Genomic DNA, 17719 nt, shown 5'->3' with positions numbered 1-17719 from the left:
CCAAGGCGGGCGGATTACGAGGTCAGGAGATCGAGACCATCTTGGCTAACATGGTGAAACCCCGTCTCTACTAAAAAATATTAAAAAATTAGCCGGGCGTGGTGGCGGGCGCCTATAGTCCCAGCTACTGGGGAGGCTGAGGCAGGAGAATGGCGTGAACCTGGGAGGCGGAGCTTGCAGTGAGCTGAGATTGCGCCACTGCACTCCAGCCTGGGCGACAAAGCAAGACTCCGTCTCAAAAAGAAAAAAAAAATGCACATGCAAGTATAGTAAAAGGTAAGATTGCCTGAGTATGTACCAAAATATTAATGGAAGTTTTTTTGGTGATGGGAAGTAGGATTACAAGTGACTTTTATTCTCTTTTATGTGCTTCACTGTATTTTTCAATATTTATTTATTTATTTATTTTGAGACAGTCTCACTCTGTTGCCTAGGCTGGAGTGCAGTGGCATGATCTCAGCTCACTGCAACCTCCACCTCCTGGGTTCAAGTGATCCTCCCACCTCAGCCTCCCAAGTAGCTGGGACAACAGGTATGCGCCACTAAGCCCAGCTAATTTTCATGTTTTTTGGTAGAGACGGGGTTTCACCATGTTGGCCAGGCTGGTCTCAAACTCCTGACCTCAAGCGATCGGCCTGCCTCGGCTTCCCAAAGTGCTGGGATTACATGCGTGAGCCACCACACCCAGCCCCAGCCTCAATATATATATATTTTTTGAGACAGAGTCTCACTCTTTCACCCAGTCTGGTGGCGCAATCTCTGCTCGCTGTGACCTCTGCCTCCCGGGTTCAAGCAATTCTGCCTGCCTCAGCCTCCAGAGTAGCTGGGATTACAGGCATGTGCCACCACGCCCGGCTAATTTTTTGTATTTTTAGTAGAGACGGGGTTTCGCCATGTTGGCCAGGTTCGTCTCGAACTCCTGACCTCTGGTGATCCACCCGCTTTGGCCTCTCAAAGTGCTGGGATTACAGGTGTGAGCCACTACACCCGGCCTCAATATTTAAATGATGTTATATTATCAGAAAAGAAAGCACAATAGAAGGTTAAAAAAAAAAAGGACAAATGCATTAAAAAAATTCAACATAGAGTTATTTAATATAAAAATATTCACAGCCTAAATATGTGTTAATAGGAGACTGGTTATGTAGAATAATATATACTCAGCCCATAAAGATAATATTTTCCAAGAATAACTGTGACATAATACTCCCCCTAAGCTAGATAAAAACTCCTTGCCCAGCCAAATAACAAAGGGAGGAGGAAAATAGAGAGACGGAACAAAACACACTAAGCAAAATGAAAAAAAAAAAAAAAAAAAAAAGAAGATGAAGACAAAATCCAAGGCAAAAAGCGTTAAAGGAAATAAACAGGAATATTTAATCCTAATAAAAGGTGCAACTCCCCCAGGAGGCTGTAATGGTGACAAATATGAACATTTGTGCACCTAACTGCATAGCTTGGAAATGTGTGAGGCTGAGACTGACAGAGATGCAAGAGAAACTGATCATCCACAGTCACTGTGGGAGGCTTTAACCTAAAAGTGAGCAGATCACCCAGACAGAGATAAGGCTGAATAGACTGTGAGGAACCCAAAACTAGGCTCAGAGTATGTGAGCTCTGCACCTATGCCTAGAATAGTGCTAGAGGGAAACTGGTAAACTATTAATGGATTGTTTTGGAGTTGGAAGACTATACATGTTTTTTTCTCTTTCTCCTTTTCTGCATTTTTCCATAATGAACATTCACTTTTATAAAGGAAAAGGAAAAAGTGCAAGTCCAAAGAGAATGAGGGGCTACATCACAACATCATGAACACAACATTCCACAGCATGTGCTGAACTCAGCTCAAATGAGGCCAGCAGCCATGCACAGCTGTGGACAGGGAGAGGCAGGGCTCAGGGAGCGACTGGCCAAAGGCGAGCTCGTCTTCCTCACTCCACCCCAGAGGATCTCATGAGGTCCCCTTTCAGAGCTGGGCCAGATTTTCCTCTCAGGCAGGCCAGGGAGGGGATTTATAGGCTCAGAGGGATCCAGACATCTGTGCTTGAGTCTACCGGCAGTGCTAACCTTCCTGGTGAGAAGCAGACAGAGCGCCATGCAGTCAGGCTGTCCCTCCCCAGCGTCCACAAATGCTGCCTTTGTGTTGGGGCGCAAGCCCCCAGCCCATACGGGCACAGGAAGCAAGAGAGAACAAATCCTGCAGTGTCTTGCTGAACTGTGGCTGCAAGGACCACTCACATGTGTGACTGGGCTTTTAACATTTTTGGAAGTGGCTGCCAGCCCAGAGCTCTCCTGATATCCTCCTGGGCTAACCTGTGGTCTCCCGAGGAACCAGAGGAAGGACTGCTAAGTGTTCCAGCACTGATTAGAGCACCGTATTTGGGCTTAAGTCATCTCTTCTATAATTAAAAGAATCCAACCCGAGAGACATAATTGAATATCCAAAGGGATATATATGTCTCTAAGGTGTCAGAAGCCAAGGAAAAGGAATACTGCAACAGAGAACCAAGCTGCTCAATTACAGCCTTGAGTCATTTCTGGAATAGAAAAGGCATAAATAATACACACATATGGGTAATGGATGGCTGCTGAGAGGTTTGGCGCAGCTGATACACTCTTTGTTCTCTGTTTCTCCCTTATTGGAAAGGGAACCAAGACTTAGACAAAATCAGAGAGGATGTGAAGTGAGCCCACTGAGCACCCCTATGGCGCCAGCTCTTCCCCCTCATCCTTACTGCTCCCAGGCCACATTAAATTAGCATCCAGCCAGGCGCAGTGGCTCATGCCTGTAATCCTAGCACTTTGGGAGGCTGAGCTGGCGGATTACCTAAGGTCAGGAGTCTGAGACCAGCCTGGCCAACATGGCGAAACTGTCTGTACTAAAAACACAAAAATTAGCCAGGTGTGATGGTGGGCACCTGTAATCCCAGCTACTTGGGAGGCTGAGGCAGGAGAATCACCTGAACCCAGGAGGCGCAGGTGGAGGTGAGCCGCGATCACACCACTGCACTCCAGCCTGGGTGACAGAGCAAGACTCTGTCTCGAAAATAAAATAAAATAAAATAAAATAAAATATAAATTGGCACCTTCTCTCAGTCTAGCTGGTGAGGGAAACTATTATTGAGATGCTAGGGCTGGAAATAATGCCATAGAAGTTGCACCGTGTGCACCAAGGTGAGTTACAAGGAGACATGTGGGGACAAGCTGGCATTCTCCATGCTTTGCAGATCATTCTGCAAACATGGCTGCTAACTCTGCATACAACTTGAGGTGTGTATTTCCATTCACTGTCCCCACAAGGACACACTCAAACATAAGCACATTGCTCAATTCTCTCCATATCTATGTACATTACCATTGTGAGTAACTCTTCTGTTTCTGCTGGGTTGTTTCTGGCCAATATATAAAGCTTAGAGGAAGCTATTTATCACAACATTTGAAAAAATTAAATTAAAAACTTATTTTGCACTTTGGGAGGCCAAGGCAGGTGGATCACTTTAGGTCAGGAGTTTGAGACCAGCCTGGCCAACATGGAGAAACCCCATCTCTACTAAAAAATACAAAAAATTAGCCAGGCGTGGTGGCAGGTGACTGTAATCCCAGCTATTTGAGAGGCTGAGGCAGGAGAATCGCTTGAACCCGAGAGGTGGAGGTTGCGGTGAGCTGAGATCGCGCCACTGCACTCCAGCCCAGGCAACAAGGGTGAAACTCCATCTCAAAAAAAAAAAAAAAATTATTTTGCCAAAAAAATCTTTGAGGTTTTAAAAACCAATTTCCACATGTCAGATCCTCCTTTGGGTCTGGCTTCCTCATCCTTGCTTGGCCTCAGTCTGCTGGATTTCAGATATGGCTTGATTTCTTTCTGTTCCAGTTCTCTAGGTCAATGTAAATTTCTGAGGTGAGCAAATGTTTCCTGCACTGTTCCCTGTGAAGGAACCCCAGAAACAGAAGAAAGAAATTTTGCCTGAGAAGCCAAAAGAAAGATTTTGAAGGTATGATAACAGATCTTAAAGCAGCCAGGGCTGGGCTGTAGTGGGAGGCACAGATTGTGCTCTTCCTAGGCCCAGGAGCACAAACACAAAAAGCCTACCAACTAGGCAAGGCAATGACGGAGAGTAAAGGGCCAGGTGTTAGAAGGGCAATTGGGAGAGGTGGGGACATTTGTAGGTGATGGTTGGCTGGCTGCCTAGGTCTAGCTCATTACTGCCATGTGGGAACACAGCACTGCAGCAAACCTACCAAAAGGCAATTCTGTTATATCTGGAACATAGCAATACGAGGGCAGGAAGAGCCTAATGCCTGATGAGGGTTCACTCAACACTGATTGAATGAATGAGGGCCTTCCTGGGCAGAGGGTGGACTGTCCTGGGAGCAATAATGGGAAGAGATGGCTGGTAATTTGGAGGTCTCACAATCAAGGGAGGAAATAATTGCAGAGTGAACTTGAGCCACAGCCACTGGGATGGAGAGGAAAGGGTGAAATGCAGTAGACATTCTGAAGAATTTTCAAAAAGCAGTAACTCAGTGAAAGACCAGATGTGCAGGACTAGGGTGGTGATGAATCTTCCAGGGGATGCCTGCAATGAACTTGTCGAGAGGGCTGAAGAACTGGTCACAAGGGAGAAAAGGTAAACACGTTCTTCTTCACTAGTTACAAAGCCCTTCATCTTGCTCTCCCAGATGACCTTATTTTCTCTTTCCTCCATTCTCCCGCAAAAGGGATCAGGGGATTAACCAGGGATCCCGAGGCCCAAGTACTGAGAGAAACAGACCCAAACCTATAGCTAATTAGGTGAGGTATTCATTCAGGAGAAACTGCAACAGAGTTAACAGAGGAACGAGCAAGGCAGGGGAAAAGCAATGGAGAGGAAGGGCATCTATGGGAAAGTAGCAAGAACCACTTGGGCTATGTGGAGTCATGACATATTGGCTGTATGGTAGGCAGGCAAGGACAGAAAGGGCTGAGGGAGAACCTCAAACAGTTCTCAAGTCATGGATTTTCACAGCATGAGGCATGCCTTGGGCTCTGGTCCCCAGTTTTCTTAAAGACTCAGAAAGCAGAGACACAAAATATTGCCAAGCAAAAGTATTCAGGACAAATACATGGCAGACTCAAGACTGCTGCTCAGCTAAACCAGGTGAGCCTTTTCATGGCATATTTTTTGTGGGCTTCAATCTAAAAGAAAATTTGTATAATTATCAAATTGGGTTCAAGGCCTTGGATAAATCTCAACGTTCACTTTAAAAGATACACTTCATCAACAGTTTAAGAACAACTATAACTACTTGTTAACTAAAAAACTATCAGAGTAGTTAATATTTACTACTTAGTTAACTAATTAGAAGATTAATGATTGCTAACTAAGGGCCAAGGCGTTATGCTACGTCCTTTAAATGCACTGTCTTGTAAATCTTTACAATGATTCCATGAAGGTTTGGTGGCATCATGGCAAATTTACTCATAAGGAATAGAAGCAAGACCTATCTGTAGGACAAAGTATGGAAAAAAAATTTTTTAATAAAAAATAAAAGCAAGACCTAGACATGTTAAGTCACCTGCCCAAGGTGAGCCGAGGTTAGAACCCAAGGTACTTCCACTCCGAGGTCCTTAGGTCCTCGTTCTAAGCCAAGGGTCAGCAAACATTTTATGTAAAGGGCCAGATGGTAAATATTTTTGGCTTTGTGGGCAATATGGTCTCTGTCACAACTACTCAATTATGCCATAGTACAAAGCAGCCATGGACAATAAACAGATGGGCATGGCTATGTTCCAACAAAACTTTATTTATGGATACTGAAATTTGAATTTCATGTCGTTTTCATGTGTCACGAAACAGCACCATTCTTTTGACTTTCCCCCAAGAATTTTAAAAAGTAAAAATCAGGCTTAGCTTGTAAGCCATAAAAAAACAGGTGGTGAGCTGGATTTTCTTCACCCAATGCAGTTTGCCGACCCTGGTTGAAGCTACTAGGCTCTGTTGCCCTCCAGCTAACATCATGTGCTGGTTTCCTCAGGAGGCCCATAGATATTTTAGGAAAAAAATCGCGTGAGAGTATGTCTGGATGGGGCACATAACTCTGAAATACAATTGTGGGGAAAGGCCCAACTACAACAGCTCTGGCTCTGCATGACCCTTGACTGCAACTTGAAAAACATCTTTCTTCCTCCAAGTCCCCTCACTTGCGCTCTTCTATTGAAATAAGCATTGATTCCGGTCACTCTGAAACCAGGGGAAATTCTAGGTAGGATGGGGATGTTCCCTCCCATACACCATGATTTTCTGCAACCATAGGCCCTGTGTGCCCTTCTTACCTGCAGGGTTTGACTGAAGCGCTTTAATGGCGTGGCCTTCACGGGCGGGATGAGGTTTGCTAGTGACGTGACTCGGGAAAGGGGTTTGACCCGTTTATTACTAGGTTCCTATAGAGTTAAAAAAAAAAAAAGTAAAATGTCAAGGTCAATTGCGAAGACAACATAATTCCACCATACAACTGTGTTCCACTCCACGAGGTACTGGTTGTACACTGATCTATGGAATATAAAGTGTCACGTCTCACTCTGGCTGTATGGAGATGACCTGGCTTAGGAGGCAGGGAAGGAGAAATGGCAGGCAGGGGATGTCAACAGAGGCAGTATCTGGGAAGACAGAAAAGGGGCAGGGATCTGCTCCTTATCCCTCACCCCCCAGTATCTTCCAGCTTTTAATTCAGAAGCTTCCACTTAGTAGAACCAGTCTCCCCACCCCTTTTGTAGAGAAAAGCAGCCTCTGATTTCTCACCCAATGACCTTGTCTTTTGTTGCTTCTGGTTTCATCTTTTTAAAAACCTTTTCCCCATCTTGCCTAAAGCCACTCTTATGCAATGGCTTTCCTAAAGCACCAAGATTGTTTTCTTACTTCATTAAATTAAAAAAATTGTTTTAAAAAAGAAGTTCTATTACTGGGCTCTTAAGAAAGCATCTTTGTATCTACAGCATATTTGAAATGCACATATTAATATTTATAAATTATAACCAGACGGCAAAAGAAAATGTATAGAGAAAAAGCCCTACCACGGACATCGGTTTCTATACTATATATAGCCACAAGTTTTGAAAATCTCCTCCACATAAAACATTATTTGCAAATCTGCAAGTTACTTCAAACCAGGCTGATAGGTGGGAGGGAGCCTACCCATTCCAAGGACTTTGCAGACAAGAATTACATAAATAAAAACAACAGCCTGGCCAGGCGCAGTGGCTCATGCCTGTAATCCCAGCACTTTGCGAGGGCGAGGCGGGTGGATCATGAGGTCAGGAGTTCAAGACCAGCCTGGCCAAGATGGTGAAACTCCGTCTCTACTAAAAATACAAAAATTAGCCGGGCGTGGTGGCGGGTGCCTGTAATCCCAGCTACTCGGGAGGCGTGGGATTGCTTGAACCTGGGAGGTGGAGGTTGCAGCGAGCCGAGATTGCGCCACTGCACTCCAGCCTGGTTGACAGAGACTCTGTGTCAAAAAAACAAAAAACAAACAAACGAACAACTACAACAACAACAACAAAAAAAACAGGCTATGGGGAAGAGAATGATGACAGACAAAACATTTTACAAAGACAAAGAGAAGAGTTACCCTTGTCCTCCTAAGCTCCATCTGACCTGTAGTAGACGCTAGACAGCACATGAAGATACCAAATTTTGACGGACAAAGCCAAAGTAGCCAATTGTGGTGGCAAACCTCAATCATTTCCAGAGGGAGCCTCTAGGTATTCATCTTTCCTTTTCAGCCATTGCTTTCAAAGTTTCGAGGGTTAAGGCAGAACTTCAGATTCTCCAGGACATCTCTGCATCCCCGTTCTGAACATAGTAGGTGCCTGGAAAAATCTTTCGTGAATTTGGAGTCCTGCTGAGACACTTTCATGTCATTTTATGTCCCTGCCAGTCTCAGAAATCAACAGCCTTCTTTGAAATAGACTGTCTCCAAGCTTTCCAGCATTTACATATAAAAATTTAAAAACTTAAAAAGAAAATTCAATACAATCCCACAATGTGGCCAGGAACGATTCCATGATTTCTCAAAGCAGTTAAATACTTTTCCAAGACGGAGAATGCAACCAGGCTGCTGGGTACCTCTCCAGCTTCTTAGCTTGCTAAGCTGAACAGACAGCAGAAAACTCTCAGAACACTAGGAAGGCTCAGTTCCAAAATGCAGAGGATGAATCTCCCAAGATGAGAGCCATTGCATGACAATGATTTAAGTGCTGAAGGGAAAGATCTGACAGCTCTTCTGCTTCAGGTGACAATGCCCTTCAGGATGCTCCCTGTCCAGTGCCAGGCTCTTGAGCATTTGTGCCCAGAGGAGGGTTTAAAACATTTTTTTACGTCAGAGCTGCACCACTGGCGTACTGAATACACACATACACACATGCGCACGCGTACACACACACACACACACACACACTGCCTCTTAAGCATCCCCTGAATTTGTCTAAATGGCTCCTGCTTGGGGCTGAAAATGCCAGGTTGGTGGCACAAACTGCATTACAGCAAGTGAGGTGATAAAGATTCCCTGAGGGAGCAGGACCTGGTCTCAGAGAATCCTGCCCACTGACTCTGAGTCTTTCTCTTTCTCTCTCTCTTTTTTATGGTTAAAACTGCTGGGTCACAGATTTTTATATCAGAATGGGGAGGCTGAAAGGCAAATGCTAACTGGGTTCTCTTATTTTAAAAAGGGGCCAGAGAGCACTGCACGCTTGACAGGATGGGGGATGATCCAGCTGTGTTCCACTTGCTGTGTCATCTTTTCTAAGGTTCTGCTGACTTTGCTGTTCATTTTGCATGACCCAGTCGGACAGGCATTTTCTGCACAGCTATAAGATGTAGGTTCAACACAAATGCCACCTCTCTGAGGGTTGAGTGCAGTGCTGCTACGTGAGATTGTAATTAAAACTAATTTCCTAAGGCATTGCTGATTTGGATGTAAACATCAGGCTGCTCTCTGGCAATCTGACATTCCCAAGTAATGAACAATTGAACCAGAAGCCATTGCTGTGTGATTTAGTGCTATGATCCAGCAATGTAAGCAGGTGCAATTTCAAAACCAGAACATTTACAGGTTATTGGATCTATGGGGGAGGCTTTATGCCTAACCCACATGAGTAAAATATGAATTACAGTGTTCTCCTTGAGGGCTTCTGTGAGAATAGAAGATTAAAAAAATTCCTGGCCTCATTTGATTTTTCTTTTCCATTTACTCAATATGTCTCCAGCTACATTTTACTGCTGTCTAAAGAGAGCCCTCAGGGAAAATGTTTCCAGATTCTTGTTAAATAGCTCTACTGAAAACTAGCAAATGCAATCACAGGGATGCTTTCAGGCTTTACAGAGAGGTAACAGAACACAACCTTCAGGGACGCTTCCTAGTCCAACAACTCAGCTGCCAGACCAAGCTGGGCAAGGTCAATGCTAAACCCAGGAACCAAGTGTCCTGTTTCAAGTGCAGACACCACCCCCAACCACGTGATTTTAAGACAGGGCAGAAGGGTATCTCACTAAAGTTTAAAAAAAAGAAAAGAAAAAAAGACATTGAGCATTCTGTATAGACAGTATTTTATGAGTAACAGTTTTGTTTCATCTTTTCCAGGCCTTATAACTTTTTTGTTTCTCTTGTCTTATTGCACCGGCTAGAACCACCTGTATATTGTTGATTACAAGCCAAGACAGTGGGTATACTAGTTTAATTCTTGGTTCTACAGTGATTATTAATAAGATTTCATCATTAAATATTTGCTGAGAGCATGGGAGAGGCACCCTTTATCACGTAGAGAAAGTTCTTTTCTGTACCAACTTTGCTGTGAATTTTTATCATGAATTGGCAGTGGCTTTTATCAAATATTTGTTCTCCATTTAGTCAGAGGACAAGGAAAGAAAAAAAGGAAGAGAAGAAAAGAAGGGAGGGGTGGGAAGAAGGCATACAGGTCACATTTTTTCATAAAGAAACTGATTTGACAATTTAAAATATCTTGTGTTTAATTATGAGTAAAGGAGAATAAAACACTCTATGCAATTTTATTCTTAGTATGAGTTTTTTTATTAAACGGATTTTGATATTCCTTCTCTAGGGGATACAACGATTTTTATCCTCTCCTCATTCTTCCCCTCAACAGGTAAAAGCCAAAGCAGACTGTATGCAATGTAAGAAAATGCCTATCGTATCAATATAATCTAGCATACTTTTTTATTCCCCCAAAAATAGTTCCACTGAAACAGACATGGCATACAGGAACTCCCCTCTCATTTTCCCTGTACTTCCTTTTTGCAGCCAGAGTGGGGTGAGGAATAGTAGGAATATCATCCATGTCATGTCTGCAGCTGCCCTGAGACTCTACCCCTATTGAGCCTCAAACACCATCCAGGAGAGGCTGGAAATGTAGCCACTGGCATAAGGACTCAGGCTGCTTCACTGTAGGGCAGTGTGGCTCTCAGCTGCTTTACATCTGGCCAGGAGCAAGGAAGAGGTGAGAATTGATTGTGCTAGCAGATACTCTTGTCCATGAGTTGATGGAGCCAAAGAAAAAAAAGTCTTTCAAATGTTTGGAAATTCCAGGAAAGGCTTTTCAGGGTTCTATCTGTGTGCCAGGTGGTGTGTGGAAACTGCACTCCCAAGGGTCATGTTTAATCCACCCAGGAACTTTCTAGGTGGCTTTCATCATCCTCATGTAAAATAGAAAGTTACAATGTTACAGTGACTGAGAAACTCTAGCATAAACAAATAATAATAATGAGCTAATACTGGCAGCAGGAACTCAGCTCAGTGCTTTACATATAGTTGCATATTTAATCCTACTAACAACCTTACAAGTTAACTACTATTACGATCCCTATTTTAAAGATGGAGAAACTAAGGCATGTAGTAGAGCAATTTGCTTAAAGCCATTCAGCTAAAACAAGGTGACCAGGATGTAAACCCAGGCAGGCTGACTCCAAAGCCCATGCCCTACACCAGGGCCTGGCTTTTTCTGTAAGGGGCTACCCAGCCTCTGTCATGACTACTCATCTCTGCTTTCAGACACAAACAATCTGTAAATAAATAATTGTGGCTATATCATATTAAACATTTATTTATGAACACTAAAATTCAAATTTCATAGTTTTCATGTCACAAAATATTCTTTGAGACAGGGTCTTGCGCTGTCATTCAGGCTGGTGTGCAGTGGCACGATCACAGCTCACGGCAGCTTCAACCTCCCGGGCTCAAGCAGATCTTCCCACCTCAGCCTCTCAAGAAACTGGGACTACAGGTGCTCACCACCATGCCTGGTTAAATTTTTAAAAATTTTTTTAGAGAAGGGGTCTTGCCATGTTTCCCAGACTGGTCTCAAACTCCTGGGGTCAAGCAATTCTCCTGCCTCGGCTTCCCAAAGTGCTGGGGATTACAGGGTTGAGCCACTATGCCCTGCTTACAAAATATTATTCTTTTGATATTTTTCAATCATTATAACATGTAGACACTATTCTTAGCTTGAGGCCCATAGGAAGTCAGCTGTATTCAGTCTTCAGGCCATAGTTTGCTGACTGTTGTTTGCTGACCAGTCATGTCCTGGTCAGTGGTCTTCAGCCTCAGCTTTTCTACTGTACATACCCAAAGACAACTCTCCCAGGCACTGCACTCTCCCACAGGCACACCTAGTCATCGTCAGGCTCCAGTAGATGGCATAAGCTTGATTTGCATATTCTCCCTGCAGCTGGACATGCAGGGTCCTCCCCTGATAAACAGGGGAAACATTTGACTTACTTTTTATGTGAGTAAACCCTATTTTATTGCATTTTATTCTCCTAACTTTCTAAACACAACGCCAACTTTCCTTGACCATTTTAATATATATATGAACAAAGGACATAAAAAGTGATATAATGCCTAGGATCTACTTCAAAATAATGACAGTGGAGAAAGAGGATGGAAAAAGGAAAACAGGACTGGTCACAGGTTGGTAGTTGTCAAAGCTAGGTGCCGGGCACAGGTACATGACAGAATACATGTCAAATGGTACATGTATTTGGTACATGCCTGCCTGTGGTACACGTCAAAATAAAGGTTTTTTTTTTGTTTGTTTTTTTGAGATGGAGTCACGCTCTGTCGCCCAGGCTGGAGTGCAGTGGCGTTATCTTGGCTCACTGCAAGCTCCACCTCCCGGGTTCACACCATTCTCCTGCCTCAGCCTCCCGAGTAGCTGGGACTACAGGCGCCCGCCACCACGCCCGGCTAATTTTTTGTATTTTTAGTAGAGACGGGGTTTCACTGTGTTAGCCAGGATGGTCTCGATCTCCTGACCTTGTGATCCGACCGCCTCGGCCTCCCAAAGTGCTGGGATTACTGGCGAGAGCCACCGCGCCCGGCCAGTTTTTTTTTTAAATGGACATAAAATTGTTTTGCAAGTGTGCCAGTGGAACCGGAGTAGACAGGTGCTGTCTGTGATTTTTTTACCTCAGTTATTAGGGAGGGCCTAGTGAGAGAGAATACTAGAGAAACAGACATCATCCGGAATAGAAGAAACCTATTTTTGTGTGTTTGTTTTTTAAAAGTTCCCACTACTTAATTTCAATAACTTCTAAATAACACACACCGGAATAGGGAAAGCTCCATGTGTTGGGAAAGAGAATGCTGGGAAAGCTGCTTCACAGCATTTAAAGACAGCAACCCCGTGGAGAGCCATGGGCCAAGTCGCCACACCCCCTAAAGTCTTTTATTGTATTGACTGGCTTAATTCACTCTCATTAAGAAACCCTGGCCAGGTGCGGTGGCTCACGCCTGTAATCCCAGCACTTTGGGAGGCCTGGCGGGGGGTGGGGGCGGGCGGCGAATCATGAGGTCAGGAGTTTGAGACAAGCCTGACCAATATGGTGAAACCCCGTCTCTGCTAAAAATACAAAAGGTGGCGGGCGCCTATAATCCCAGTTACTCAGGAGGTTGAGGCAGAAGAATCGCTTGAACCCGGGAGGCGGGAAGGTGCAGTGAGCCAAGATCGTGCCCTTGCACTCTAGCCTGGGTGACAGAGCGAGACTCCATCTCAAAAAAAAAAAAAAAAAAAAAAGGAAACCCATTAATGGGTTCCCAATCACTGAACTCCATGACATAAAACAATCCAGGGGAGGTCAACTCTAATTTATTTTAGAAACACACAGAAAAATAAGGGCCCTTCAAGATCAGCTTGTCCATGGACAGGAGTACTTCATGTTCCTGCTGTATATATTTTAACTTGTGAGCATGTTTTGTTTTCCTGTGACTCCCTTGCAAATTCATGTTTTTCTCTCAATTGATACAATAACATCATCTACTAACGAGGCTAAAATCTCCCATCTTTGCCAGATCCTCACTCCCCTTCCGCCTCTTACCAAACAAATGTAAATTAGTTCATTACCCTACGATTGCCTTGACTTTACCACCCCTATTCCTCAGGGCCAAAGGGTGGTTCACATCATTTTACAGTTTATGCCCAAGATTCTCACCCTTCAAGACTTCTAGGCTACTACAAATATTCTTGTGTTCTAATTTCCTCTGATACCTCCTATTGCGAAGGCCTTCCCCACCCTTTCAGGGTCTCTCTCTGCCCACTAGACAATTCTTTTTTTTTTTTTTTTTTTTTGGAGACGGAGTCTCGCTCTGTCGCCCAGGCTGGAGTGCAGTGGCGCCATCTTGGCTCACTGCAAGCTCCGCCTCCTGGGTTCACGCCATAGACAATTCCTTAATTCCTGCTTCTGCCTCTTCCCAGCCATAAGCTTTACTTCATAAGGCCCCACTCCACCCAGCATGGGGGCACTTGACAGCTTGCTTTGTACCTTTTCTTTCAACGAATTCCTACAGATTTTCCCTCTTGTGTTAATGTTTTTCTAACAAAATGGCTGAAAATGAGCCATATTATTTTTATAGATTTATCTATTTTAGTCTGGCTCTCATATTCACTAATCTTGTCTTTAGCAAGTTACTTACTCAGTTTCTTCAACTGAAAAATGGGGAAATAACCTCGTAATACAGCAGTGAGAATTCTGTGGGTAGGAGCTATGCTTTACAGGGAATTTACAATCTGTGCAGGTGCTGGGCGAAGAGCTTTGTAAGGATTTGCTCTTGGCATCTTCAGAACATCTTATGAGAAAGCTAGTATCATTATCCCCATTTTATAAGTGAGCACGCCAAGGTTCAAGGAGCACAAATACACAAGATCACGTATTTCAGGTAGAGGCAAAATGTTGACCATGTACTGGACTATACGCCTCTGCTTCATTATTCTGCCCAAAAACAGACAGATAATGACGATGAGCACATACCACAGTACTTTGTGAATAGCAAGATAATTATCAGAGCCTAGAATAGGGCTCACAAAAAAAAAATAGGTATGTTTTTGCTAAAGATTATTCCCCCTGCCATCTTTGCCTCTAAGTTAAACAGGTGAGCTTATCTATTCCCTTAATATGAGCATACTCTTTTTCAAAAAATTGATTTTGAAATAATCTTAGATTTACAGAAGAGTTGCAAAATTAGTAGAGTGTTCCCATATATCCTTTACACCACTACCTCTAATGTTAACATTTTACATAACCACAGTACATTTATCAAAACTAAGAAATTAACATTGGGGCAATACTATTAACTAAACTATTAACAGAGTTATTGGGATTCCACCAGTTTCTGTTTTCCCACTAGTGTCCTTTTTCTGTTCCAGGATCTAATCTAGAATCCAAAGTTATATTTCTGTCCAATCTGTGATATAGTTCCTCTGTCTTGTTGTCTTTCATGATCTTATAGCAAAATACTAGAGCTCTCTAATTGACACTTGTGAAGAGTACTGGTTGGTTATTTTATAGAATGTCTCTCACTTTAGATTAATCTTATGTTCTCTCACGATTAGGTTCAGGTTATGCATTTTTGGCAAGAATACAACACAAAGATGTACCCTTCCTGGTATATCATATAGGTGGTACACCATGTTGCTAAGTCTTATTACTGGTGATGTTAACTTTGACTACGTAGTTAAGATGGTCTTATGGATTGAATTATGCCCCCACTGAAAATAAGTGTAAGTTCTTACTCCAGATACCTGTGAATGTGACCTTATTTGGAAATAGGATCTTTGTAGATAAAATCAAGTTAAGAAGAGTCACACTAGTTTAGATTAGGCCCTAAATCTAATCACTGTGTCCTTATAAGAGGGAAATTTAGAGACACACATGGAGAAGACGGCCATGTGACAACAGAGAGGTGGAGACTGGAGTGATGTATCTACAAGCCAAAGAATATAAAGGATTGCCAGCAAACACCAGGAACTTGGAAGAAGCAAGGATTCCTCTGCAGGTTTCAGAGGGAGCATGGCTCTGCTGACATTTTCTTTTCTCTCTTTTTTTTTGAGACAGAGTCTCGTTCTGTCACTCGGACTAGAGTGCAGTGGCACAATTTCAGCTCACCGCAACCTCCACCTCTGGGTTCAAGCGATTCTCTTGCCTCAGCCTCCCGAGTAGCTGGGACTACAGGAGTGCACCACCATACCTGGCTAATTTTTGTATTTTTAGTAAAGACAGGGTTTCACCATGTTGGCGAGGCTGGTCTCAACTCCTGACCTCAGGTGATCCACCTGCCTTGGCCTGCCAAAGTGCTGGGATTACAGGTGTGAGCCACCATACCCGGCCTCTGCTGACATTTTCATTTCAGACTTAGCCTCCAGAATAAGACAGAAATTTTTTGTTGTTTTAAGCCACCTAGCTTATGGTACTTTGTTATAGCGGTCATAAGAAACTAACACAGGTGGTGTCTGCTGGATTTCTCCACTGTAAAGTTAGTATTATTCTCTTTGTAACTAATACATAGTTTGGAGGACTTTGTGACTTTGTGCATTCTTCTTAGCCCAATTTAGGAAGTGTTTACTCAGTATGTGCAAAGTGGCCTTAATTGAAGTATACAGGTGTCACTGTTGTGGGGAATGTCTCCCAGCTGAATAGGGAGAATCAGAAGATTGAGCCACAAAGAGTCAAGAGAGTCAGTGTCAGGTGGAGCTGGCAAGGAAGGAGCAGGTGGGGTGGCTGGAAGGCAGGGCATGGTGCGGTGGACAATACAGGCACGTAGGACACATATGCAGCACTGAGGAGGCCTTCATAGAGCCGCTTGAGCAAAGGAGGAGTAAGACTGTGGGTACAGAAGGGGGAGCTGCCTTGGAGCTTGCAAATGACTCTTCATCTTTTTTTTTGTTAATAGAAAAAGATAATAATAATGAAATAATTGTTCCTAATTCTAAAATTTCCATTGAAATATTTTTTCTGTTCTTTTTTCCCCCTGGCACAGAGCTAACTGACCTGGTGTCATCTGTTCCCAGAAGACGAAAGACAAATAATGAGGCCCAAATCCCAACGGAAACCTGGCTTCATTGATTAGGCCAAATGTGTTTCAGAATTATTGGTTTTTAACCCCCAAGGTGAGAAAAGGTCTTCAAACTCAGAACTATAATTTTCCTCTTGTATGCTTATCAGTGATTTCAACAAAGGGACTACAACCTTTGTGGACTTTGACAAACCACCAGGAACTGTTCCGGGAGGCATCCCTGCTATCTTTGTCTTGGCTAATCTCGAACATGGAAGCCACATTCTTGTGTTTGTTTTCTCCAGCCGTGAGTTTGGTTGCCAGTTGCCTCACATTAGGCATCCAAGGGGGATTTGATTTCTTTTTTGATAAAATGGCTCAACTCTTTCCTCCATATTAAGATAAGGTGCTATGAGGAAAAGATCCCAATTTCCTTCTTAAAAAAAAAAAAGCTGGGGTTCGTTTTGTTTTGTTTTTGTTAATGAGGGAACAGGGACAGCCTGGATAACTAAAATCCACAAAACACCCTGAGTTAGTTCAGTCTCAAACCCAAGCTGCAGACAGGCTTTCGGGCTGCTGGATTGAGACTCCAACAATCTCTTGCCCCGTCTCATGGAAGAGCTAAAGAGCAGATGATGAGAGAAGTCACAAGAGAGTGTGGGCAAACCCACAAATTAAACCATCAACCCTCAGGTGCATAAAACTGAACATATTAATGTTAGAGGGATGATGTTTATTCTCTGTATATCAAGCTCTGTCTGCCTGAGCCAGTCAGCACCAAAAGCAGATTCAGCACCTACGGCTTCTTGGCCAAAGTCTCCCTGTGAGATGGTTGCTTTCAGGGGGAGCCTTGAATAAGGGAGAGGTATAAGGAGGACAGTTGGCAGTTGGCTGAGCTCACACAATGTTGGCAGCAGCCTCTGAAACCATGCTCAGAGGCCCTGCCCAAACCAGCTTCCCATAAAATGCAAATTAAAAAAACAGGGGTAGAAAGAAATCACACTTTATGACAATTTCTGTAGTCCTCCTAGCTTCATTTCCTCCTGGCCTCCCCTGTTTCCTTCAAGTCCAAAACACATGGTAGCAAAATCCTATAGCTCTCCAGTGTTTGTATAAACTGAATGGCAAAATGAAGGAAAGGTGGGGGTAGGCGGCAAGGGAGATGGATTTCTTCCGGTACACCCGGGAGAAGCAATTAATTTTACTACAAATTTGGAGAGGGCGAATGTTCATGGCATACCATTTTGTTTCTGAGAGAAGACTCAAGCAAGTCATTACCTTTATTCTTCTTGGTAGCTCTGAGTTTTTGCCCCCACATTGGAAAAGTAACCTCTCCTACTTGCCTGCCATGGGGAAATTCATTTTTGCTGAGTGAAGGTTTATGGGCTGAAAAAAAGAACCT

At 43.5% G+C, this 17719-nt stretch overlaps 1 protein-coding gene across 15 annotated transcripts in view; it reads right to left on the bottom strand.

Moving 5' to 3' along the window:
- ARHGEF3 (Rho guanine nucleotide exchange factor 3) overlaps positions 1–17719 on the bottom strand; it is a 349785-nt gene that overhangs the window by 40023 nt on the left and 292043 nt on the right. For 13 of the 15 annotated variants that reach the window (XM_002813615.6, XM_063722058.1, XM_063722061.1 and 10 more), the window contains one exon: positions 6314–6421. In XM_002813615.6, coding sequence (XP_002813661.1) covers positions 6314–6421 — 108 coding nt within the window. Of the gene's footprint in view, positions 1–6313; positions 6422–7608; positions 7764–17719 lie in introns of those variants that run through there. The other 2 variants (XM_054552025.2, XM_054552023.2) reach the window with 2 other exon arrangements.

This window comes from Pongo abelii, chromosome 2 (genome assembly GCF_028885655.2).
Source record: "Pongo abelii isolate AG06213 chromosome 2, NHGRI_mPonAbe1-v2.0_pri, whole genome shotgun sequence".
Taxonomy (NCBI): Eukaryota; Metazoa; Chordata; class Mammalia; order Primates; family Hominidae; genus Pongo; species Pongo abelii.
The sequence above is the reverse complement of the archived record's forward strand: the minus strand, read 5'-3'. Positions and strand labels throughout refer to the sequence as shown.